The 27138-nt window shown below is 35.0% G+C and overlaps 1 protein-coding gene across 1 annotated transcript in view; it reads left to right on the forward strand.

The window, feature by feature from the left end:
• Positions 1 to 9998, forward strand: part of LOC149531549 (uncharacterized) — a 227498-nt gene extending 217500 nt beyond the window's left edge. The window contains exon 20 of the mRNA XM_089807896.1: positions 9687 to 9998. Within this exon, the coding sequence (XP_089664022.1) occupies positions 9687 to 9782 (96 nt within the window). The 3' untranslated portion in view covers positions 9783 to 9998. The remainder of the gene's footprint in view (positions 1 to 9686) is intronic.
• Positions 9999 to 27138: the final 17140 nt, after the last annotated feature.

A 27138-nucleotide genomic window follows, 5' to 3' on the forward strand; every position in this document is an offset into this window, starting at 1 on the left:
CGCCATTTTTGATTTGATTTGGTTCATTTACCGCTTCAGAGGATTTGTACACTCGTTTGAGGGCCGACATAGATACTCATACCTTGCTTACTGCTCCTCATAGGACATAGCCAGCTCGACAGGGATAACTAGGGCTCACTCTTAGTATATCCAAGCCACTATCTTACTAAGCTTGATCGGGATTGACATTGACCATCTTCCGCCATTCTAGTTCTTGTTGGATGCTCTCGCCCACCTCCTCTCACGGCAGGAGCTGAACAGACATGTCAGACTTGACATTTATAGGTAGTACATCTCCATGACCTGGATCAGCCCTCGTGGCGATTTACGCCCTTTGATGGCCTTCTACTCAGAGCATTTTCTAGAGACCCGCGATGGTATCATTGTTCGCGTCACATATTTGAGCCGTCATTAGTGTCATGCCCTTCGCATTGCCTTGGGGTCTTTTAGATTTGGAGTCCACTGACTCCGTTGCTAGACCGATCACCACCTAACCAGAGAGGAACGATTACACCACCTTTGCACTTTATTAGAAATGGAAATAGAGACCCATTTTATCTTTAGGTGTTCTATCTACTATGAGATCAGAGATAGATTCCACTGCCTGTTTAGAGACTGCAAATCCCTCTCGGCATTTTTCAGTTATTTCGACTAGAGGTGCCTGGCACTCTATCTTCGGGAGGCCTCCCAACTCAGAGATCACACTTTATAGCTCCGGTTCTCTTGGCACCAAACCTTAGATCAGCTCATCACGGACTTCTTTCCATCGACGCCCACTTCTGGGAGTAGGAAATGACCCCACTTGCCTGTATCCATACACACTAGATCGATTAGACCTCGGCTTGGGTTCCTTAGACAGCATCACCCAACCCCCACAGCTATGCAGAGGCAGAGACAGAGGTGGAGCAGGACCTAGACCCTTGCTCGTCCTAGTCCTTATCCTTCTATACGAGATTTCTTTGTATCGAGAAAGGACTGATCGTCCTTCTCTCTTTCTTTTGTTTGTTTCTTTTCCCTTTTGTAGCACTTTTTTCTTTGGTCACCGTTGGGTGCTCTTGCTGGTTACTTTTTTTCATTGTACTATTGTATCTTTCAGTTCCTTAGACCCTTGTTGGTCTCTTGTTGGACATTAATATCATTATCTTATCTCACCAATCCAATCAATCAGGTCGTCAGGATTCAAAGTACTTGAGAAATTAGAAACATCCATCTTATGCTTCAACTTCAACCAAGCGCTAGATCTACCCAATTGACCAACTCTTTCTTCCACAAATCTCTCCATCCGATCAGTCCTATCTTCTCCACTAGATCCAACAACCTCAAAGTCTTCAGCAACTTCCTCATAACCATCTTCCATACCCACGTAACTCAGTACACTACCTAGCTCTCAAGATCTCAATGACCATATCATTCTTTATCAACTCCATCTCATATAAAAAATCAGATATGAATTTCTCTATAATTTTAGTCGTCATAGCATCACAAAGATCTATAATTGCCCTAGGGTCCAATCTTCTTGGAGGCATCTTCCAAGATCTTCAAAAACCCTCTGTAACAAATCCAACTGACCACCTTGTGACAAATCCGAGTTGCTTGCAAGTCAAATCACAACTTGCCACCTCGCATGGACAACAAGAAAGGGTTTCACAAGTCCAGGAACACAGATTTGCAAACCAAATCACACGAAATCTTTGCAACCTCTCTCCAACAATCTTCAACCAGATCAAGCCTTCGCTTTGATACCACCGAACACAGTACAAGGCCAAGTGAACCCCCAATGGAGGTGACCAAGCCCCCAACAAACAACCACACAGCGGAAACACAACACAAGATAAAATATCCGATAGGAAATCTAACTCCTTATTTATCAATAACTTATTACGTGCAATGTGATGGGCTGTAAGGCCTTACCGGTTACGGCCAAATACAAAAGCAATTACAATAACAGTTCTGGAAACCTTGCAAGATCCAAATACTTCCAACCCTAGCTAGTCGAGATCTATAACAGTGTAGCAATCTAGTTTAAACACCAAGAAAGATCTAAACTTGTGCTCGCAAGCCACCAAGCAACCTTCTAGTTTCCTAAGCCCACACTCACAGCTACTAGCTGTCCTCTTAATTTGTGACTCCAGATTTCTTCCTTGAATCTCTGCTTTACAATGCCCTTTCTACAACTCTACCCAAACCCTACTTTATACGTGCATGACCACAAGTCGGCCTATTACAAATAGAATCATCTAGAAATTACCACAATGATTAAATACACATAGGAGAAAGAACCGAGACCCCAAATAGGTCCTCACACATCCCAAGATCAAAGAATGTCATGATCATACGCAACACATGTTAAATGCACCAAGTCGACTGATCAAATCTCCCAAGAATATCGAGTTGATGAGCAAAACCACCAAGCATCAACAACCACTGAGCATACCAAGCAAGCACGTCCACCGAGCATAGGTTCCACCGATCAAATTATCACTTGAGCATCACAAGCATCACCGAGCTCCTCAGGTGAAACTATACCCAAGAACTCCCCTAATGACCGAGCATCCCCTTCTTCCAATTGAGACCCCAACTCTAAGGTCAAAAGCACTCTAGCATACAGGACTGCCAACTACCCCAAGATGCTCTTGCATAAAAAACCTAAACTTTACAAAATCAAAAGTTCCTAAAGAATGTCCATATGTTAATGATGATGAGATTGAGGTTAGGAATTTCAATTTTATGGATGGTGATGATGAAGATGAGAGAGGATTTGTTGATATAAAAGAAGAAAGTCTTGTTATTAAAGAAAAACAATTGTTTCACATGTTGAGAAAAGAGAGCATTTGGATTATAGATAGTGGTTGTTCACATCACATGATAGGTGATAAAGAAAAGTTTGTGAAATTGAAGAGCTATGATGGAGTTGTTAGAATTCGTAACAATGCTTCTTGCTTGATAAAAGGAAAAGGTTCTATCTCTCGATGGTAAGTCTAACACTAATGCTGTATTATTTGTTGATGGATTGAAACATAACTTGTTGAGTGTTGGACAACTTGTTGACAAGGGTTCTCATTTACAATTCACTAATAAGAAATGTTCAATTAAGGATAAGCATGGATATGAGATTACCATAGGTACAAGGACTAGAGTTAGTGTATTTCAGTTGAACCACATTGAAATAAGTTGTTTTGTTAAAAGAGTTGATGACAATTGATTATGGCATAAGAGATTGTCATATAAACTTTGATAATATAGTGAAGGTAAGTAATTCTAATGCTGTCGTAGATCTACCTAAGCTTGTGAAAACTTCTAATATGATGTGTAAGGAATGTATGATGGCTAAATAGAAAAGGAGTATGTTTTAGAGCAAAAACTTTACTACTTCATAAAAGTTGGAGATTGTTCATAGAGATTTATGTGGACCTACTAAGACAAGAACATTATACGGTGAGAGATACTTTATTCTTTTCATTGATGTTTTTGCTAAGATGATGCGGGTTGCTTTCTTGAGAGAAAAATCTGAAGCATTTGATATATTCAAGATCTTTTAAGGCAAAAGTTGAAAACGAGTCAAGATGAAGGATAAAATATTTAATGTCTAACAGAGGTTGAAAATTTACTTCTAATCGGTTCAATGCATATTGTTTGGATATGGTATTTGGAGAAAAAATTTAGCAACTAAAACACCAAAACAGAATGGAGTAGGAGAAAGAAGAAATAGAACAAGGTGTTGCTTGAAGGAAAGGTATCACATGTACATTGGAGAGGAACCATTAATACTGTAGTATACACCATGAACAGAGTCCAAATTAGACAAGGAACAGGTAAGACACCTTATGAACTTTGGTTTGGTCATACACCTACTGATACGTATTTCAAAATCTTTGGAAGCAAATTTTATATCAATAGAAATGATGAAATAAGGAGATTTGATCTTAGAAGTGATAAAGGTATATTTCTTGGATATTCAATAAAGAGTAAGGCTTATAGATGGTATAACTTGAGGCTAAAGAAAGTTGTTGAGTGCAAATATCAGAATTGATGAAAGGTTTAGGTACAACAGAACTTTTGAGTATGATTCCAAAGATGATACAAATCAAGCTAGTACAAGTTAGAGATCAGTTCAAAATCAGAGTGCAGAATAGGACCTATTCTTCGAGATCGATGATGGAATTCAAATTCAGATTGATGAACCTAGAGAGGAACAAAGAACACCTAAGTATGTTCCTAGAAATCACCTTGATGAGAAGATTATTGGTGATGCAAGTAGAGGAATATTAACAACGAGAAAGGTAAGAGATGATATTTGTTTGATTTCACAAATTGAACCTAAGAGTAGTGATGAAGCATGTAAAGATGAAACTTGGATTAATGTTATGAAGAAAGAACTTGAATAGATTGAAAAGAACAACACATGGGAATCAGTCCCTATGCCAAAAGATAAGAATGTTATAGGAACAAAATGGGTATTTAGAAACAAAATGAATGAGCAAAGAGAAGTGGTAAGGAACAAGGCAACACTTGTATGTAAAGGTTATTCACAACAGGAAGGTATTGACTTTGAAGAAACCTTTACCCCAGTAGAAAGATTAGAAATAGTAAGATTGTTTTTGGCTTATGCATCTGACAAAAATTTCAAAGTATATAGATGGATGTTAAGTCAGCTTTCTTGAATTGATATCTTGAAGAAGTCTACATTGAGCAACTTGATGGATTTCCATTGACAAAAAAGGACATGGTATGTAACTTAAAGAAAGCATTGTATGGATTAAAGCAAGCACCTAGAGCTTGGTATGCGAGGTTGGATAAATACTTTCTAAGCTTGGGATTCAAGAAAGGTAATGCAGACAGTAATTTGTACTTTAGAGTAATTCTGATGAGTTACTGATTACTGACGTATTTGTGGATGACATCATAAATAGAAGAAATGATGAGGTAAGCAATAAATTTTCTGATGAAATGAAAAGCGAATGTGAAATGTTAGTGATTGGTGAGATCGAGTGCTATTTGAGATTGCAAATAACACAAACAAGAGATGATGTCTTTATATCTCAAACTAAGTACCTTTAGGAATTTTTGGTATGATTTGGCATGGAAAATTGTACACCAATTGGAACGACTATGGTAATAGGATGCAAGTTGACTAATGATATGGATTCACTTAGTACTATGTAAACAAGGTACAGATCTATGATTGGGTGTTTACAATATTTGACTCACACTAGACTTGATATTGCTAGCGCAGTTGGATTTGTAGCAAGGTATCAAGCAGATCCTAAGGAATCACATCTTGCAACAGTAAAAAGAATATTCAAATATCTAAAGGGAACTTTGGAATAGGGCTTGTGTTATGATAGATCTAATGATTTTACATTTGTTAGAGTTTTAGGTGACTCTACAACATCCCTAGGATTAGATGAAAGACCAAGATAACTTCTACAAGAGATTGGCAAGACAATTGCATGAAGATGCAAGAATGCTATTATTGATAATGGATTTGATTGACATCCAATGGATTGATTTTAAATGTACATAATAGGCCTCCTTATATAAGAGAGGCGATAAGAGACAATAATAAGGAGAAGATAAGCTATCACCCACACAAGGTGGAATCACATGTCCACGAAAGGTGGATGATAATGTGATAAGTGCACTAAAGGTGGATTGAGATAACAACTATGACCACATAGAGTGGAATTCTCCTACACCATGTGTTTAATTGAGGTGCAAACTCCTAAGTGTCTCAATCACAAACTACTATGCAATGCATTATCCTAAGCAAGCTTAAGTAAGTGTAATCAGTGAATATTTAATTACACCAATAGTATTATATTCCTACACTGATGTTGATTGGGCAGGAGATGTAGATTATAGAAACAACACAAGTGGAGGAGCATTTTTGCTTGGAAGAAGATCGGTATCATGGTTGAGCAAGAAACAAGATTGCATTTCTCAGTCTATAGCAAAAGCAAAGTATGTAACAACAACAAACAATTGTAATCCGATAATGTGGATGAAACAAATGTTAAAGGATATTGGTATTACATTATTTTTACATACTATTGTGCATTGTGACAATACAAGTACAATTAATGTCTACTAATCCAGTTTTACATTCTAAGAATAAGCATATTGCGATTAAATATCACTTTTTGAGAGAGAAAGTCACTAAGACGGAAATCAAATTGATATATGTGAGCACAAAAGAGCAGTTTGTAGATATATTCACTAAGCCATTGGCTAAAGATGCTTTTGAATACCTAAGAGGTATGCTTGGAGCAATGGCCCCACCTAGTGCAAAGTAATTGATGTAGATTTGCATAGTCCAGTCTAATCAGAGCTTATTTTTGTCGTTTGGAGATGATGCTTGGTATTATTCCTTAGGAGAGTGTTGCATTGAGTAGAGCTCTTATGTAATGTTTTTTGCATAACAATGTTTGTTGGCACTTGACATTTCTTTGGTTGCAGATTGGCATGATCCAATGCAGGTACTTGATGAAGATCATCATCAGAGGGGGAGAATTTCAAAATAAGAGATCAGTGAGTTATGTTGATATTTGGCATGTTGACACCTTTTTGCCATTTATGTAAAAGGGGGAGAAAGTCAGTGAAAAACCCTTCAGTATGAAAGATTCATGCAAGAACGTATCAGAGTTGATCAGCGAGGATGCATGCAAAGGTGAAGACTCTATATGTTGAGGATATTCAGAAAATTGTATTCTATTGGCTACTTTTGATTTGATGATTTTTCACCATATATTGCCATTAATGCAAATGGGGAGATTGTTAGGAATTGAGGCCTTCGTTGGCACTTGGATGAGTGTTTGAGATGTTGTATTAATGACTAGTTTTGTCATTGATGACAACATATGTTTGCATGTTCTAGATAGACACATATTTTGTATATCGCAGGTTAATTATTAGCTCAACGAGGTTATTGACAATATTATGTATGCGAGCACACTAGGCATCTTGACATCATAGGGAGTTTATGGGGTGACTTTAGTTGCTGTGTTAGTAGTTGGTACACCCATGACCGAGATTACCACACTCGTGGCTAAAGGTAGGACATAACTAAGATAGCCGCACCTATATGGAGGGATGCAAATATGACACTTGGAATTGTTGCACCCATGCTTGAGAGTGTTAAGAGGGATGGTGACAAATGATACAAATACAAGACTTGATAGCTTTCTTAAGAGGTTTGGGATGGGTATTGTTGAGACTCAACACCCTCACGTAGCTTTCTTGTGGGCTCGCACTTTGGTATGAAGTAGACACACAATACGGGCTCATACCAACAATTGTCGAAGAGTAGGAGGCGAGGCTTCTCAAGAGGGAGGAGATACTAGTTGTAGTCAGAGAGGTGATTGAGATGGATGAAGAAAATGCATGTCAAGGAGATGCCTCCCTATATGATGCTGATAGATGAATCGAGCAAGAGAGGTACATGATGGTTACATTTTGGTTTCAAAAACCAACTTGTAATATTCTCTCGAATCCATAAAGAGATACTTGGTAGAGTTAGAGGGCATGGCCACAATCAAACAAGGGGTGGCTTGTCTCAGCAAATAGGTGAATATTGGGCTCGCCTTAGCAAAGGTAGAGAGACTCCTCATCTTCATGAGGAATGGCTTTGAACAGTGCGAGCAGGAATTCACCCAACATTTTGCAACCCACAAGTGGCTAGCCAGAGAGACACTTGAGATGATAGAGGCATGATGCAAGCTACTCTCTCAGGAGGGGTAGAGTGGTATAATAGACACCCTACATATTATGGAGAGTGAGTTTTGAGACACATTTTTCCCGTTGCAGAAAGCACACACTTGGTCGGTGAGACCAATGTAGGTAGTGTGACCACAATAGAGCGGGTAGCAACTGCTGGGGAGGAGTTAGTACAACAGCAAAAACTGAGCACTGTAGAGAGGTAGCATAGAGTGGCTTTGGAGGAGCAATTAGATCAGGGAAGGAGGTACAGGAAGGAGAGATGGAGGAAACTTTGGCAGCAGTGACTAGAGAGCTTAGGAGTACCAAGGACTTGCTAGAGGTTGTAAAGATGGTAAGCATAGAATGTGAGGGAGAAAGTAGCAAAGTAAGATTTACTACTCTGCCAACAGCTTTCTGGTGTACCCAGGTTGATGTCCTCTTAGCCTGCTTCTCAATACTACATTATGTAGTTCATCAACTCCATTTTTTTGTTCATTGTCTAGAAGACAACTTTGCTTTTTAGGGGCTATGGGTAAGCTAAGTGTCAATGATTCCCATTGTGGGAGCATGAAAAACCCTTGGGAGGCATGGTGATTGGTTAATTCGTGTATTAGGTGCGCCTTATTCGAATTATGACATGCATCTGGATCTATCCTCTACCAACAATCTGAATGCCTTCAAGCACAGGAGGCACTAGGCTGGGCCCTATTCGAACAGAGAAGACCAAAAGTGTGAAACAATCACATTCAAAGAGACTACAAACAGCAGATATGGAAAATTAGTGAAAGCATCAGGTCTGACTCTAGTCTAAGTGATCAAAGTCATCTCCATTGAGGATCGTAGTCTAAATCCTCCACCTGATCCAATGATCCCAGGGACCTATAGGAGTGAAGCCTGATTGGTAATCATTCTGTGTGACCAAAGGTTCAATCGGAGTACACACATCCTTTAAGCATGGAAAAGCATGGAAGGGAGACTGTAGGCAATTTGTTATCTATTGGCTTCATTTGATATATTGATTTTGCTATCTTCACTAGATAATTTCTTGCTTGTGATTTTTGCCTATAAGAATAAATAACGTTTTGTTTAATGAATGGCAATGTAATGAATTGTACTTCTCTAGGAGTTGTTAGTTACCGGCAGTTGGGGTTCTTAACCAACCTTCAAGTGCTATATATTTCTGGCTTGTACTGGGAACTGGAGAACAAGACACTATTGTTGTCCACATTCCATGTTGACAATAAAACTACATCTTTCTGCCATATTGATGTGTTCTTTTTGAATTGCTGAATTGAATATTTTTATTGTTATATTTCTGTTTACTCTGAAGTTAAAGCATTCACTGTAGGTAGTAAAAAGTCATGCACACAAAGTTTATGTTATCTGTTGGATTTATTTCCTCATTAGGTTGCATCTGAAAGGTTTTGGTTAGGCCACCTCAAAAGGTTCAAGATACCAACTTGTAATGTGCATTTGATAGTAATGAATATGATTGGATGTCATTGATTGGTTTCTCAGCAAAATATTGTGAACAGGCAATCTACATTAACAGTCATTAATTTTCTATTTTAGCTGCAACAAACATTAAGTCTTGTTAGTTGCAGCCTGACATGATATTACATTTAAATGTTGGATGAAGAGAGAAAGTTTAGGAAAATGTAACTAAGTTGACCAAGCTACTACTGCACAACCAATTTTGACTCGGAAAAAACCCGAGTGCTGTTAAATGTGTTAGAAAATTCAAAAGATTCATGGTCATTGTGTGCTTATCATAATTTTGTCTCGATATTTTAGCTCTTTAATTATGTTATCTATAGCATCTTAATAGAGATCTATGATCTCTGGTATTTAGATTGAAAGATTCTGTGCAAAATAAAATAGATATAGAATCTTTATAATAGCGGTTGGATGAAAATTGTATCCAAACTTCATAGTATATTTAATGCTTCTGACCTGTACTTACAAATTTGATGTTCTTTGCATTTTATCAGGCTGAGAATTTCTCTGGTTTAGAGGAATATAAAGAGTTGGAAGCATGCCTTCAGTTAGTGCAAAAGCAACTTGAAGCTACATGTCCCGAGAAGTGAATAGTTTTTCAATGTATTTGTCAAATTGTTCTGGTTTGTGGGGCAGAATGCTTTTTATTTCGATGCATGGGACAGTGTGGGTGTAAAAAGTCACCATATCTGCATGCTTATGATTGTTTTTGCTTGTTGGCATGCTTTTATAGGGGAGGAACTTTCTGTCTATCTTGTAACAAATGTTAAATGGTTTATAATATGATTTTTTATTTTCTTTGAAAATATTCAGCGTTTTCTTTTATGTTTGGGAATATTTCCTGCAGTGTTGAATTCTAGGGTCAACATTATGTTTCATATCACTTCAATAATTATACATAAATTATGCATAAAGGGAATTGGACTATAGTCATTAAATGCATCATCATTTTGCATTTCAAGTTGCTCAAGGAAATTCCCAAAACCATTTGTGGACTAAACCTGTTTTGCACTCTTGATACTTTTGTGTCATGCCCAAAATTCGGGGCAAAATCACAAGATTTTTTTTTTTTAGTTGATAACTTTAATGCAGTTAAGACATAGGTACATTACAAGACAACAACCTGGCTCCCCTAACAGTGTCCTGACATTTTGACATTGAAAAGAATCATGTAAAACTAATGTTTCTGGGGCACTATAGAACCAAAACAAAACTCTCATCAGCTTTAACATTGGACCCTGAAAGTTTAAGTAATAACTCTTGTTATGAGCCTACAACACAACGGTAAATTGTGAGCCTCTTATTTGGGAGGTCTTGGGTTCGAATCTACTTGAGCTTAATAAATAATAATTAATCTTGGCTTCAGCCTCTTACCAATCAAAACAAAAATAGCTCTTGTTATGATTTATTACATGGCTAGAAATATCTAACAAGCACATAACCAAATCGGCTCATAAAAAGTTCTAATTCTAGTCATATATAACAACTGAAAATCCACCCATAAATTTGCAGATATAACTGCAAATATTTCAAACAGTGAATTCAAGCATCTGCCCTTTTATCTTCAACCTTAAAGCATTTATGAAGAAAGATATTGTTGCATAAACTGGAGGCATTGACACATCTGAATTCCTCCAAGGTCTCTTGCAGTTCCTTTGTTAACCAACTGAAAGGAGGTTGTGTACAGAGTGAGCTTATTCATCATATCTACCTGCTGGTTTTCTTTTGATTTATAGATAGCTGCTTAAAACCCATTCCTTTTTCTTGCTCAAACACAAACACAAGCTGCGGAGGTTACCCAAGATTTAAGACCAACACCTTTGGCAAAAGGACTACTAAAAGGTGGATTATGCTAGAGTGTGAGTTATGGTAGTAGCACCCTAAAGCATGTTCCGATTAGCATTTCTTGAGGAGTGGCTAAAGCCTCAGAAACTACTACATCCTTTTCACAGTTATCCATTTGGAAACTATTTGCAGCACACAACAATGAGTGTTATTAACTAGTTAGTGAATTACACAAATTATGAAAAATGACTTCAAATTAGCCTATGCTTTGCCCAACACGTTTTTCCCTTTGTACTATTTCTAGTCCCTTAGATCATTGTTGGTCTCTTGTTGGACATTAATAAATTTATCTCATCTTATCTTATCATTTCCGTGAGTATTGATATCTCCATTTCAACATAAAAAAGAAGTTAATTCAAATGTATACAAAAAAAAGGTTATGCATGGAAGACTAAAATCAAAGATTCAATTTATCCCAACATCAAATTAATGGAATTAATTGCAATGAATACACATGCACAAAACTATACTAAATAAACATACAAAAATAAAAGTCCTATAAACAAGATCATGTTTATATGATATTTTCTCTGAGAGCACCATACACAAGAAGTTACATAAAATAAAATGCGAATTTCACAAAAGTGCAATGATTGAAATAAGCTAGATAGTAAGAGATCAAAAGCTATTGATTCAAAATAGATGTCCCTACAAATGAAACCAATTTGTGGAAAGAAAGTGAAATTTGAAAAATAAAGTAGTGAAATTAGCAATTAATATCTGGCATTCTTGTGAATATGGTTGATGAAGATTAAAGGCTATAAAATATAAGATAAGTTGGAAATTAGGGACTAAAATAGATTTTATAATAATGGAAATAAATTTTATAAAAGACATGTCACCAATGATATAATTTGAAAAAAATAAAAAAGCCCAAAGAAACAAGACATCATGCTTCTTTTTGAAGTGATACTTGTCAAAAGTGAAATGTTTGATTTGATAGGTTGGTAGGATGTTCTAATGTTTTCTCGATCTTAGTATTATTTTTCCATGATTTTGTTAAAGTATAAAGCTACATGTTTGTCTAAAGTATAAATTATCTAGGAACTAAATATCTTTATTGCAAAGCAAGGTGAAGTGAGACTATTGATGGTTCAATTGAAACTTTATTGTGGTTTGTGAACAAGAAGGTAGGTAATAGTTCCTCTGATTGTGAGATGTCAAGTATCTCGACTTGCTACTAAAGCCAAGGATACTTCCTTATGAAGAATATGGTGATTTATTATGCACAGAGAAAAATATGCAGGAGCGAGCAAGAAAAGTGAAGCAATCTACAAACCATAGCGAGGGTGGAAAGGTTACTATGATGTGAAAGGAGAATGAATGTGAGATGAAAGATTAAGCATAATCTTGAAGCAAGGAGGAGTAAAGTCATTACACATGGCATTGGTGGTTGTATTTTCTCCATGATACCTATCCAAGATGCCACCATATTGGTTTTCATAAGAGGATGAGTTTTTTTATTGTTCTCTATATCTATTTATTTATTTACTTTTAAGACTTTTAGAAATATATATTTTTAAAAAGAAATTCCTTGAAATGCTCAAGTATACAATTTGAGAAGATGAATGGTATTGATTGGATGTTCAAGTGGCTCACCCTTTGGAGTAACCAATGGCACGCGCTTGACCCATAAACAACAATAATGATAAATGGACCAGGCCAATTCAACTCAAATTTGCCCTTTTTCTCCATCTTGTTGATTCTTTAGATTTTCTTTAAGGATAATATCACCAATTTAAAATTTCTTGGTTTAAATTGGTGATTACAACTCCTACATATTCACTACTAGTATGCATTGAGGTGATAAAAGGTAGTTTGTTTGTGCTCATCAAGCAACTTTAACTCATCCAAGAGACCCCATAGTCTTCATCATTGGTGAAATTATGAAAATAGACCTGTAAAGATCATAACTTGTCCTTGAATAGGAAAGATAGGTTTTGAATGATAAACTATGTCATATGGAGTGATGCACTTGATGCAAACATTTGTGTTATAAACCTACAAGGTGGGATTTAGCTAAATATGCTAGTCATGATGAGCTTCATTGGTTGTCTTTTTGATAATTTTCAAAATAATTCTCTTGGATGTCTCAACCTAGCCATTACCTTGAGGATAGTAAGATGTGGAAAATCAATGTTGAATATGATTTTTTATAAAGCTTATAAACATTTTAATTTTTGAAGTGACAACCATTATCTATGAAGATTGAGAAGGAAACACCATACTAGAAAATGATATAGTTGAGGGTAAATGTAGCAAATTTATTTTTCAATGATATTTATTAATGTAATGACTTCAATCCATTTTGTAAAATATTATTGTAACAGTGATAATGAATTTAGGGCCATTGGAATAAGGAAGATAAATTTTACCCTACAAGGTTGATTTCCTACTGACAAAAATGTCAAGAAGTAACAAGAGATTGTATTTTTTGGAAAACGTTTTTATTAGGTCTCTATGTATATGTCATTTATTTTACTTATTAACAAACTAACAAATATCATTTTCCAAGGTAGGTCAGTTTTAACAAGTGTGCACAATTTTCTTAGCTAGGATAGGACTGCCAAAATGTGTCCCACATGTAGCCTCATGCACTTCTCATAAGGAAACTTTGGTCTCATCACGCTCAATACATGTAATTAGGGAATCATCAAGACCTCAATGAGATGAGGTATCAAAAACTTTTTATCTAAGAGGCTTTGATCTAACCATTTTAAATTGGTTTATTCAAATGGGACCTCTCAAGGCTTAAGTCATCTAATTTTCTTTAAAATGTGTAATTTTAGCAAAAATTATGATGTTAAAAAATGTGTAGCCCACTATTGTGGGATCACCCTTAACCTAAGTCAAGAACTCTAAATATGTCATAAGGTTTTATGGTTTCAAGGATGCGTTTCTTTATAGGCCCATGAATGGGCTTGATGGGTTAAGCCATCATATGCGAGTGTATGAAATGATGAACAATAAAGACCTTGTGAGGGTTGGAAGAAATGTCACTTTGATGGTGCTTCAAAAATAAACTATAGACCATCAAAAGTGGGATTCATCATTCAATGTTGAAATGGTAATATAATAATATGTGAAGGAAAAATGTTTCTAGATAGAACAAGTAATGTTGTTGAGGTGAAGGCGGCTCTGCTAGCACTAAGGGCAACCAAAAGGTTAGGTGTTAGAAAGATTTATGCAAAAGGGGATTCAAAAATTATTATAAATGTAATCATAAAAGATGACATGCATGCTTGGCATTTGCAGAACTACATAGATTGAATAAGTGGAGAATTGGTACCCCTATATGATTTCAAAATTAAATGTTTGTACTAGACAAGACAATAAATAGGTTGATAAGTTATCAAATTTAACATTAACCTTCAAGTTATGTGAAATTGTCCTTGAAGATTTCCAACACTTAGGGATGGATGAAGACAATCAAGTGCAATGATTATTATTCTCCCTTAGTCCATAAGCAACTTGAAAAACATTAAGTACGGCAAGGATTTGATAGAGACATATGGTTTTAGGTTAATGTTTTGGTTGAAGGAGCGAGTTCCAAATAACCACTGATGGATAGGGAATTTATTGCAGGGGAGAGACAAACTTTAAGCTTTTAAACATGGAAATTGGATATTTCATTCATAGTTTTGTAGTTATCTAGAAAGTGCACTCTGGAGTGATTATAAATGATAGAGATTGCCTTGACTCTTACTTTCCTCGAGAAACATGATTCCTGCCATGGGAAATGAAGAAGATGATTGATAAGATTTCTAATTTTGAAGACATAAAACTCTCAGAGAATTTTATAATTCTTCTAGGTGACATGCTTCACTATGTGGAAATTATCATAGAACAAACTTAGATATTTTCACAATGATAATATTGTGGGCTCTACACCTTGAAGAAGATAAGAACATTATTAGGTTGATAATAAGGACCATTGTGCTAATAGAAGCACTTGGGAGAATGAAGGAAATCCTAAAGAAATATATTACAAGGATAGTGATTAATTTGGGAGATAACTAGAGTGGTTTTGTAAAAATTGAAGGGACCAAGTACACTCCCTTCATATGGAGATTTGATGAAAAAATCACAAGTACAAAAATTGTAATATATGACTTAAAAATTACTAAATTTATATATAAATGACTAAACTTAGTCACAAGACTATTAGTAATTAATATTTAGTCATTTGTAACATGACTAAATTTACTACTAAATAATTTTCGTCATTTATTTTGTCACTAATTTTGATCACTAATTTAGTCATGGATTTAGTCATATATTTAGTAGCATATTTAGTCATATACTTGGTCATTGATTTATTACCTATTTAATAGCATATTCAGTCATATTAAGGCACAATAGAATCAAATCATCCTCCTCCTAATTGTAAATAATATGTTCTTCCATTAAGTTAGCACCCTTTAAAGAATAAACTCATTCATATTTTTCCTAGACAAATCCATTCATCATAACATCCATAGTTAAATTATTTTGATCAATATGTTATGTAGCTATAAAAATACACGATGATAAAAAAATAGTTCATCCAAGTTAACGTATATTCCCATGTCATGGAAATTGAGATAAGATAGTTTAAAGTTTAAAGATAGGTATACAAGGAATCCATAAGAGAAATACTTAATACACAATCATTTATCTTTTGAGGTTAAGTTTTATAAAGACATAGAAACTAATGCTTCTTGGATCATTAGATTTGAAGTTATACTTTCTAGTGTCAAATACACGTACAAATAACCCTAGGTTGAGAAAAATCCTTAATTGATAACATGCAACCCTAGCACCAATTATCATCATTTACTTTTTGATGATCCACAATAAGTTGATGAGGGTAGAGAAATCATATAAGTATAGTTGAGAATGGATTCACCTAGGCTATAGAAAGAACTCACAAGAAAGTCTATAAAAAATACTTGCAATAAGAGGATGTACAAGAGTCACAAGTTAGGTGTTTTTCTATACATTAGATGTTGTAATCCAGACTTAAAAGTGTGAGGGAATTTATTGCCAAAGTAAACTAGTATCTTTGATTACTTGTAAAATAGTGTGAGAGAGAAAAGCTATAAGGTCCATTAAAGAGGTCTAGGAATTGAGGCTCTTGTGGTTAGGTTGTACAAGAATAAATCTTAAACTAGTTTATGTTATTGGTTGTTATGATTCACCCCAATGAAATAATTAATTACAATCTTTAAAAATAAAATAAAATGGAACATTAGGACTTTATAAACAAATATACCATATGAAACTCTAAAGAAAATGTGCAAGTACCTCTCTTTTTTGCAATGTTGGTTACTATTGTGGTTTCACAACTCACACCCCATTTTGCCTAGAAATAGGGACCCCCTACTTTATTTTTTAGCTTTTTGGATCCCAAGTTCGAGGTTCGAAGTCTTTTTTAGGGTTATGCTTTTTGTTATTTGCCTGATCTAGGTCTTTGCCCAGAAACCCAGATTCTGGAAACCATCATCTAAGGGAGTAAGTCATTTTTTGCAAGTAAAATTGTGCACCTAGTGCACCTAACTAGGTGCACTAGTGCACCAAGACAATGAGGAAAGTATTTCCCTCTTGGAAAGGCACAACAGTGCACCTCCGAGAGGTGAGCTAAACTCGAGGACCCCCTTGCTTTCCCTCTATTTGCATTCTAAGAGCTTTTTCCTCCGTAGCTGCACACTAGATGAGGTGCACATCACCTCCTCTGATCCCCTACCTATGCAAAAACACAAAAACCAATGTTAAACTTCAAACTAAGGTGTGCAGTAGCGCACATAATTAGGTATGCTACTACGTACCTTTATTTTCTCAAAACTTTGAAAAACAAAAACACAAAGAACAACAAATAGGGTGCACAGTAGCACACCTAATTAGGTGTGTTGCAACTCACCCCTAAATAGCAAAAATCCTTTGTGCTAAGTCTAAAAAAGGGTGCGCAGATTTTGAAATGGTAGAAGGTGCACCTACCAGGTGCACTCTTTGTTGTTAGATTAGGTGAAAAACTAATCTCCCAAGAACACCTGCATGCATAAACCTGTCACATGGATGAAGCAAAGAACAGAGGCAAGGAAAAATCATGGAGGCCAAAAAGCCAGATCCATCTTATGGACATGCAAAGAGCAATATCTCATATAATCCAATAAGTGAATCAATAAAATACAAAGAGGTGAATCCTTATAAAGGAATCACGAAACTCAAAAAGGGTAACCTAAAGCCTAAAAAAGCTAGGGTTGCACAATATAATTAATAGAATATTAATTATATGCACCTACAAGATAGCTTAAGCAAACTAGAGTAATAGGAAACTTAATTAATTAAATCAAAGTGATTTAATTAATAAGTTAGAGCAAATAATTACTCTGACACCCCCCTTAAGCGAAGCTCAGGAGGTAAGCTAACCTAGCACAGCTATGAAAGAGAATTGGGTCCCGACAACAAGGCCTGATCAGGTACCCAATCACAAAAAATATCTATAAAGAGGAGAAATAGAGAAAACCACATGGGAAAAACCCTACTCCAAAAAGAGATAGCAAAGAATGTTCCAGAAGAAGGAACAAAGAGATCAGAAGAGAATCATTGAAGCATGAAGAACCGCAAAACTCTATCAAAATGCTGATCTGTAGAACCTCCATGGAAATAGAAGGCACGAACCATCAACCAAAGGAACCTCCATGGAAATAGAAGGCACGAACCATCAACCAAAGGAACCTCCATGGAAATAGAAGGCACGAACCATCAACCAAAGAAGCATAGAACAACAATATAACCTCCCCTTAAGGCAGGTGAGGGGATAGGCAGCTGAAAAGATGGGCATAAAATCTCCTACAACACAGGAGCCAAACACATCGAGAGTGAGGTACAAAAACCAATAAAGGCATGTGTCATCAACACTGCATGAGAAAATAGAGAAAGAGGGCCTATAAGTGGCAATCAACTATCCCCCCCCCATGGCACTTTATAAAATAGTGCGAGTACAATGAATCACATGATGAAAAGGATCCCGAAACGCAAGAGTGGCACTTTATCTCAGTGCGTTGCATAAAGATGCTTACAATGAATATCAACAATGATAAAAAAAAACATAAGGCTGAAACAACAGAAGGTAGAGCCCAAAACGAAGCAACTGAAGCAACAAAATCGATCTCCGGACCTGAAACAATAAGGACATCCACTAGAATGCTAAAATGCAAAAGATTGAATAGGATGTGCTTGGAATAGAATCTGGAATAAAAACCAGTATCACTGGAAAGAGCACATAAAGAGCTTTCCAACGATATAAAGAAGTCTAAAATCAAAGATCAGAAGCTCAAGATACACCTCCCGGAGTGCAAAAAAGAACATCTGGCTTTGACTGCCAAAACAGGCAACCAAAATGCATCAAAACCCAAAAAAACCTGTACCAACATCTTTGTCTTGGAACCATCTTTTTGACGCATTTTTTGGATCGAAAAAATACGTCCGTATGCTCAAGTTACGGAGAAAAAACCTCCAGGGCCTTCGAAAAAATGCAAAAAAAAAAAAAAAAAATTAAAAATAAAAAAAAAACAAAACTTCCACCACCACCACACCGCCGGCGGAGCGGTGGCCGGGCAGAGGCTGCCACGGGTGGGGAGCGACGGGGCCACAGCGGGCTGCTAGTGGTGGCCGCTAAGCGGGCCACCAGCAATGACTGCTGCTGTAACCGCAGTAGAGCCGCTAGCGGTTAGATAATCGCAGTGGCAAAAAACAAGCCGTAGAATGATTTTTTTTGCAATTTTTTTTATTTTGACGCCTCAAAACGCGTGCAGGGGGTCGTACGACCCTGTCAAACAATTTTTTTTGCCTCCCAGACCAACGGTGTCCAAAATGGACAAATTTTATATGGATTCTGGGGTTTCTGGGCACTCTGAGCACAACGGTGATGTCCGTTTGAGTCCAAAGTGACCAGAAAGAAAGGTCCCCCCTAAATCCACATAAAAAGCTTTCAAAACCCTTGAAAAATGCAGCTTCTGAAATGCTTCAAAAAACCACGAACAACAAGTAGCAAGCTTGCTCTGATACCATGTTAGATTAGGTGAAAAACTAATCTCCCAAGAACACTTGCATGCATAAGCTTGTCACATGGATGAAGCAAAGAACAGAGGCAAGGAAAAATCAAGGAGGCCAAAAAGCCAGATCCATCTTATGGACATGCAAAGAGCAATATCTCATATAATCCAATAAGTGAATTAATAAAATACAAAGAGGTGAATCCTTATAAAGGAATCACGAAACTGGAAAAGGGTAATCTAAAGCCTAAAAAAGCTAGGGTTGCACAATATAATTAATAGAATATTAATTATATGCACCTACAAGATAGCTTAAGAAAACTAGAGTAATAGGAAACTTAATTAATTAAATCAAAGTGATTTAATTAATAAGTTAGAACAAATAATTACTCTAACATTTGTTGCTTTCTAGGGTTATAATTAAGTTTTTTGATGTTTTTAACAATTTTTGAGAGTCGGGACTTCTGGGTTGTATTTTTGTCATCATTAGGGTTTGTCTTAATTAAGTATTTTCAACTCTTCAGACTAATGTTTACTTCTTAATTTTTGTAGGTAAAGAAGGCATCCTTAAGTTGTCAAGGTCATAACTTTTGGTCTAGAGCTCGAAATTCAAAACTATTTACACTGCTGGAAAGAAGAACTAAAAATCTAATTTCAGTGCCTAGAACAGTGAGCCTTCAATTGCCCAGTTTTAGGGATTGACGAAGGTTTCAACTTGAAATTTTGAGCAGAAGACCTCTGAAAAAGCTAGTTAAAAATGCCTAGAAAATCTTGTGAAAAAGTTTCAAACATTTGATCATTTTGGATAATTTGGATCACCTAGTCTCTCTCCAAAAAGGATAGGGCAGTTGGAGAGAAGAAAAAGATCAAAGATATAGAGGTTGGACACATAAAATAGAATAGTTTTCTCATCTTATGCAACTATTAATGACAAGGTTCGACACGAGTCCCTTGGAATTTCAAATAGAAGAAGCAGAAGGAGTTCAATTGTATGAAAGTTTTTTGGCTATAAAGAGAGTATAAATAATTAAAGGTATCAAAGTAAGTACACAAAAGTGATCTAAAACCCCATTTGAGAAAAACCTAGAAATCATTTTCAAAACTAAGAACTTTGATTTTTTGGTGAATTTAGCACGTTGCACAAATTTCTTCCGAGGTGCGCTAGTGTGCAGGTGTGCTTTTCAAAGGTTTGCCAGAAGTTTTGAAGAATTTAGAGGTGCACCGATAGTTAACTGCCAGTTCTAAATTTAGAGCTTTCCATGCATCGGAAACACATTCCAACGATAGTTTAACTCCTACTTACACTTGACTAAATAAATGTATCTATATATACATTTCTAATTCAAGATAACTTAAATATGTACATTACCCATATGGTCTTTTTGATTATATCTTATGATTCAAAGATTTACAGACACCTAGCGATCTTGTGCAACATCATTCAATGGTAATTTATATATTATATTCTAGACACACGTGTCAATTTATATATCTATCAAGTATTTTTAATTTGGCACATGTATATATTTCTTTTATTTGACATAGAGATTAGACAAATGATGTGGAGCACCAACAGGTCATGGACCATGAGTGGGACCTAGTTAATACATACACATATAGTACATATGTTATTTTAGATATATACATGCATATTATTTTAGACATACATGTATATTTCATAGACTATTACATGTTATTCTAGAGACGTTTCATATCTACATGTTATTTTGGAGACATTTCTTATATTTCATGTATATTAATGTTATACATGCACATGTTCATGTTATGAATGTTCATATTTTCATTAAAGCATATACATCAAACATAAATAAAAATATATGTACATTAAAACATACATTATCTAACTTATAAAAATTACATAAATATATGAGCTTATTCTCACTAATAGGCAATCTAGTTCACTTATGTAGATTAAGTGGATGGACCAAAAATTCATAGCATACATACTCAAGAATATATCAAAATTATATAAACATTTATTAAAGCATTTAGATAATTTACCATGCATGTCAAATGTATACATTAAAAAATAGATATATCACATGGAGTGAATCCTAAATAAAAATATACACATTGAAATAAAAGCATAAAATTCAAAGCGTACATAAGATCATATGTATTTATTAGATCATTTGTTAAAATTTTATCTAGAATCAATAGTCAAACATAATTATCATAAAATTTTATAGGTGCTATAGACCATGTAGGGTTAGATTTGCAAACTATATTAATGTTTGAATCATTACAAAAAATATAATAATAATTCTCTTTTTAACTAATAAATAATTTAACTAATATCATAGTAGGATGTCTTAAGGGGAGGTCATGTAAGTAATCTCACTAATATCTTAATATGAGGCCATGTAAGTAATCTGACTAATATCTTAATGTGAGGTCATGTAACTAATATAACTATTATTGTAAGGGGAGGTCATAAGTAGTCTAACTAATGTCTTAAGTGGAGGTTACATGTAAGCTAACTAATTTCATAAGAGGGTGTCTTAAGGAGATGTCTTAAGGGGAGGTCATATAAGTAATCTGACTAATATCTTAATGTAAGTTCATGTAACTAATCTAACTATTGTCTTAAGGGGAGGTCATAAGTAATCTAACTAATATCTAAATGGGAGGTTATAATTAAGAAGGCATCTTAAGGTGATGTCTTCAAGGGAGGGCATGTAAGTAATCTGACTAATATCTTAATGTGAGGTCATGTAAGTAATCTAACTATTTTCTTAAGGGGAGGTTATAATAATCTAGCTAGTTTCATTTGACGAGTTCTTAAGGGGGAGGTCTTAAGAGGATGTCTTAAGTGGATATCTTAATAAGGGATGTTTTAAGAGGAGGTCTTAAGGGAATCCATTAGGATCCTAAAGTATTTGAAAGTTGTGATGATAAAGGGGAGCTCTTAAGGGGATCTAAATTTGTGATGACTAAAGTGGGTGTCAAAAGGAGATTTCGTAAGGGACATACATATAATAATTTATAACTATATATTAAAACCTTTCTCTCTCATCAATCAGTCTTTATTCATTTATCACGATGTTGGTCTCTCAATATTTTTTGGAATAACTTAATCAATCCATATCAAGCTATCTTGTACTTTGACATCAAATATTCTTTAAATTAATGCATTGCTCACACATCAATTCAAAGAGGGGAAAATGTAATCACCTAAAATTGGTACTCTAAACCTTGAAATGTGTGAAGGAATATAGTTTTTCACTCTAAAAATTGTTGATCTAAAATTGTGAGGGAACTTCTGATTGCAATTTGCAATCACAACTAAAAACTCAAAAAATAAATTGTAGTTCGATTGGGATTTTATATCTTTCTGAAATATTGATCAAAATCATCAAAGTCATAACAAAAAAGAAATCAAACTCTAATATCAACTTGATCTGATCATTAAATTGCACAATTCATCAAAAACTGCAATAATCATCAAAAAATTATTAACTCCTAAATATCAACATTAATTGGTAAATAAACCATTCTAATTAATTAATTAATTAAATTAACTATCCTAGCACATTAATTCATTAAATACATTTTCCATTTACACATGAAAAAGGAATTAATTTGATTAAATTAAATTAAATCTCTATAAATATCATATCACAATAGTATGTAATGCTCTATTGATTTCACTCATGTTTGAGTCATGCAATGACAAGGCATCTAGATCAAGCAACTCATCTATAATAAATGTGGTGAATAGATGATGTGTTGTGGGGGCTTGAGTAGGGGGGTGTTGTAAGAGGTTTTTTAGGATGTGTTGTATGAGGTGTCGTAGGACATGCTCAAATATCCTCATTGAATACAATATGCTGAGGAGTTATAGGAAGTCAACAAATATCCTCCTATTTTTATACACCATGTGACCCTAATGTCTTGATAGTACAGGTGTTTGAGAGTAGGTGGTGATGTGTGATGAAATATCACTAAGAGGAATCATAGTGATTGTCGATAAGGCTTGATATCAACCAAGATTATCACTAGCTAAATATGTCGCAATACAACACAAATAATCCACATATGATAAATCACCTCTAGTGCATAAGTTATTTATGTTGTCTCATATGTATCATCACTAGAGAATGCATCCTATTTTATTGCCAAAATGATAGTACAAGAACACATCATATATCTCCCACATCAATCAGATAAGATATCTTGCACCTACATAGAAAATGTGGTGATACTAGAATACACCTGAGTCCTAGTATTGTTTAGAACACTCTATCCTCCAATGTCCATTAGCATGCCTTTTGGCATAACTAAAAGGTTTGGACCCACCTTTTTTCACTTATTAGAAGGCACAAGGGTTTCTGCAAGTCTAAATATATCTAATAATTTTCTTCTCCCCTTCCTAATGTAACCCATAAAATCTATACAATCTACATCATAATGCAAATGAAATTCTCCAATTTTTTTTTGGAGAAATATGGTGGAAGCTCATCCTTCTATAGCCATTTATGATAATCAACCAACCAGTGAGGATATAAAAATGGTACAACAAGCTCATTCATGCATGTGGTAACCATGTAGCCTCTTATCTTAGCTCTATCTATATAAAATGGAAACATGGTCTTTACTATAATAATGGAGATCTCAATATCAATCTACATCTAATTCACAATGTTAGTGAAATTGCAAGAAAGAGAAGCTTAAAAAGTATTAATGCTAACACTATTAGATGGGTTATATGATTCAAGCATTTGAATCATATAATGAAACTTGTCTCTAATATTGGTCACCTTCTCCCTATTAGGGATGGTGTTCAAAGTCATAATAGTAGAATCAAGGACCTCAATACCATGAGATAGTCTAGAAATAGTATCAACAAATAATTGTTGTCTCTCCTAGCTAGATGATACAAATCTACAGCTAGATGATGCAAATCTACAAGATGTACCTGACTAAGAGCTAGCACCCCCTCCCTAAACACTACCCTCCCCTAAAGATGTAATTGTTGCCCCAATACTAGATGTCATGATGTATCATCTAAAGATGTCTCAAGTGAAGGTATGTAAAAGTTGTGTTTAGAGAAGTACGTACCTACACATATGATAAAGATCTCTACACATGTATGCAAATATTGTTGGTCCCAATAAATATTGAGAATGGGGGTGACTTAGTTGCTGTACTTTTCTTTTGCTTACTAATTAATCTGATGATTCTCTCCACAACCTTAGTTACTACCTCTTTAACAACTAAATAAATAATAAAAGATATGTAGTAAAATCATAGAATGTTCCACACAAAAGAATACATCAATGGGACAAATATTTATATGTGGAAACCCTGATGAGAGGGTGAAAACCATGTTGGGAGTAATATACCCACTAGCCTTTCCTCTCAAGTAAAAGAGTGCTTGGTTAAGAGCTTACAACTATTCCTTCTGAGAATGTATCCTGTTAGGAATGCCAATAGCCTATGAGGATTACAATTAGTTTGTTAAGACTACCTCTCTAGAGGATTTTGATCTCTTTTTGAGAGATGCCTTGTTAGAGGATTTTTAAAGACTTGTTACAAGTTTTCCATGTTAAAGGCTTACAATAGATGCAATGATTAGAGAGATAACTATAGTAATAGATCTAAGTGTCTAGCACACATTTCCTGATAGACCTTCTTCTTTGGCTCCTTAAAGATACTCTAATCTTCTATTGATGGTTTGGCTTTCTTCTGAGTTTCCCTACACTCTTCCTTTTCCTTCTTCCATTCTCTCTACACTTTCCTATCTTTTCTCTTGATCAAAACTAACTATTGTTATGGATTCTCTTATTTGCACAACTGTTGGAATAGTGTTCTTGGATCTTACCTTTTTAGATTAATTTTTTTCTCCTTGCACACATACACCTTTTTTTGTTTTTAACTCTTCCATATAGTTCAAGATCTCTAATTTTGAATGAAAACCCTAAAGGATTATCCCCACTGAAATTGTAGTTTGAAATTCAAAATCCATAGTGATCAAAACCATAGGACACCTCTGACCCCCTATCCATAGATGCCTATGTATATAGGCTAGCTCGATTGACTACATATTTTTTTCTAGATGGGTGATTATGTAGGCTTTAGTTGTAATCGATCACATAACTCTAATGCATGATTTCTCATATTCAGAACTTCTTCTATAATGTCACATCAATGATGAATGTATTGCTTCCATCCCTTGGTTCACCCACTTCATCCTGTTGCCTTGATCAGTAAACTAGTCTACCAGTAGTTCTCCTTGCAATGTTTTGCCACTTCTTGTTAACCAATTGCTAATCAATGACAACACACTCTTCTACCTCACTATTTCAGCTCATTACTCATCACTGTCATGGTTGATATAGCTTAGTGCAAGAATTTCCACATTTGCAATTGATGGAAAAACCTATTACCTTTAGCTAATCTTTGTAAGTTAACAAAACTTATAGACTTAGATGTAACTGATTCATGTTACCTATATGATGCCTCAGGGAATTTTTAGATTGAATCTCCCCTTGTGCGAGTGTCTTCTTGTCTTTCTTCTCCTTTTTTTCATCCTTGTGTGAGCTTCTTCATTTTTCATTCTTAAACTTATACTCTTGTCATCCTTATACTTATACTCCCCCTTCTTGTCATCAATGACAATGGAATGGTGTGGTTTCTGGTGTTGTCTTCCATTGTGAGGGAAATCCTTTGTGCAATACTTATCACAACTTTTCAAGTTTTTCTTTATACCCATCTCAAGATGAGTTGAGAAGGATCTCCCATGACTCCTTCAATCTTTGAGTGCAATCACAACACTCCTTAGTTCTACTAGCTGCTAGTCGAATGCTTCTTCATTCTTGGGTAGTAGCAAGCTAAGTAGTTCTTCTATACCTTTGAGTATGGTACTAATGGAATCAGTGGTTGGAGTCAAGAAGCATTGAAGCTCCATAAATTTGATTCTTCTCTTTTCTTCTTCCACTTGTAGCTAGTGTAATAGGTACATTGTATCATGTATCTTGGTTAGGTGTTTAGTTGTTGATCTAGAGAGTGGATCAAATGCATGTGTTGTTTTGTCAATTTCCTATTGATCATTTTCCTTTGACTACTCAAGATTACTCATGAGTGTAGACACCTAAAAATCCTTTAGAAAATAAAATATTTTTATTTTCTGAAAAAAGTCCTTGATGACATCATTATTTATTAATTAATTAATTATTTAATTAATTAATTTATTTTTATGCCATTAAATCCCTTTATCTTAATTAAAAATATTTAATTAAGGAATCCCTCCCAAAAATGTTTAAATCTTATTTAAACATTATTTCCTTATTCAAACATTATTTAATTAATAAATTGACCAAAAATTCCAAAATAAATAATTAATTTATTTTTTGCCCAAAACTTGGCCAATTTCCTTAAGACCACTAACCTCTTCCAAAATCTTCTAATCTTTCTATAATTTTGATTAAAGGCTAATCCCATCATTTTCTACCCCTAATCCCAACTCAAAATATTTAATTAAGATTAAATATTAATCCTCATGTTTATTTAAAATATTGTAATAAATATCTCCTCAACCCGAACCCTTGAAATAAATAAAACTTTATTTATTTCCTAAAAACCTTATTTATCCTCATCCTAGGAAGTTCTAGACTCTTCTAGAAAGTCTTCATCCTCATCCAAAGCCTAGATTCTTCTAGAAAATGTCAATCCTTATCTTTGACCCTAATCCTAATCCCCCCCCTAACCTTGTCACATTCCTTAAACATGGGTTAAGACTTGCTAACCCAAGCCAAAGCCAAAAAATATCTCCTCCTTCACCCACCCTCATTAAATGCCATCCACTTGCCCATCTCTAACAAGCCTAATCTAATCTTAAACCAAGCCTAATCCAAGCCTTAATCATTTGCACATTCCTAAGTCAAGCTTAAGACTTTCTTAATCTAACCCAAGTCAAAATATCTCAACTCTCTCACAAACATCCCAACTATAAAACTTTATGAAGCCCACAAAGCCATAAATGACTCTTACAAGCTCATTCATTGCTCTTACAAGCCATTATGAGGGTCTTTATGAGCTTTGA

The sequence above is a fragment of the Cupressus sempervirens genome, chromosome 11 (assembly GCF_028749045.1).
Source record: "Cupressus sempervirens isolate cs-2001-9-10 chromosome 11, ASM2874904v1, whole genome shotgun sequence".
In the NCBI taxonomy this organism is placed as follows: domain Eukaryota; kingdom Viridiplantae; phylum Streptophyta; class Pinopsida; order Cupressales; family Cupressaceae; genus Cupressus; species Cupressus sempervirens.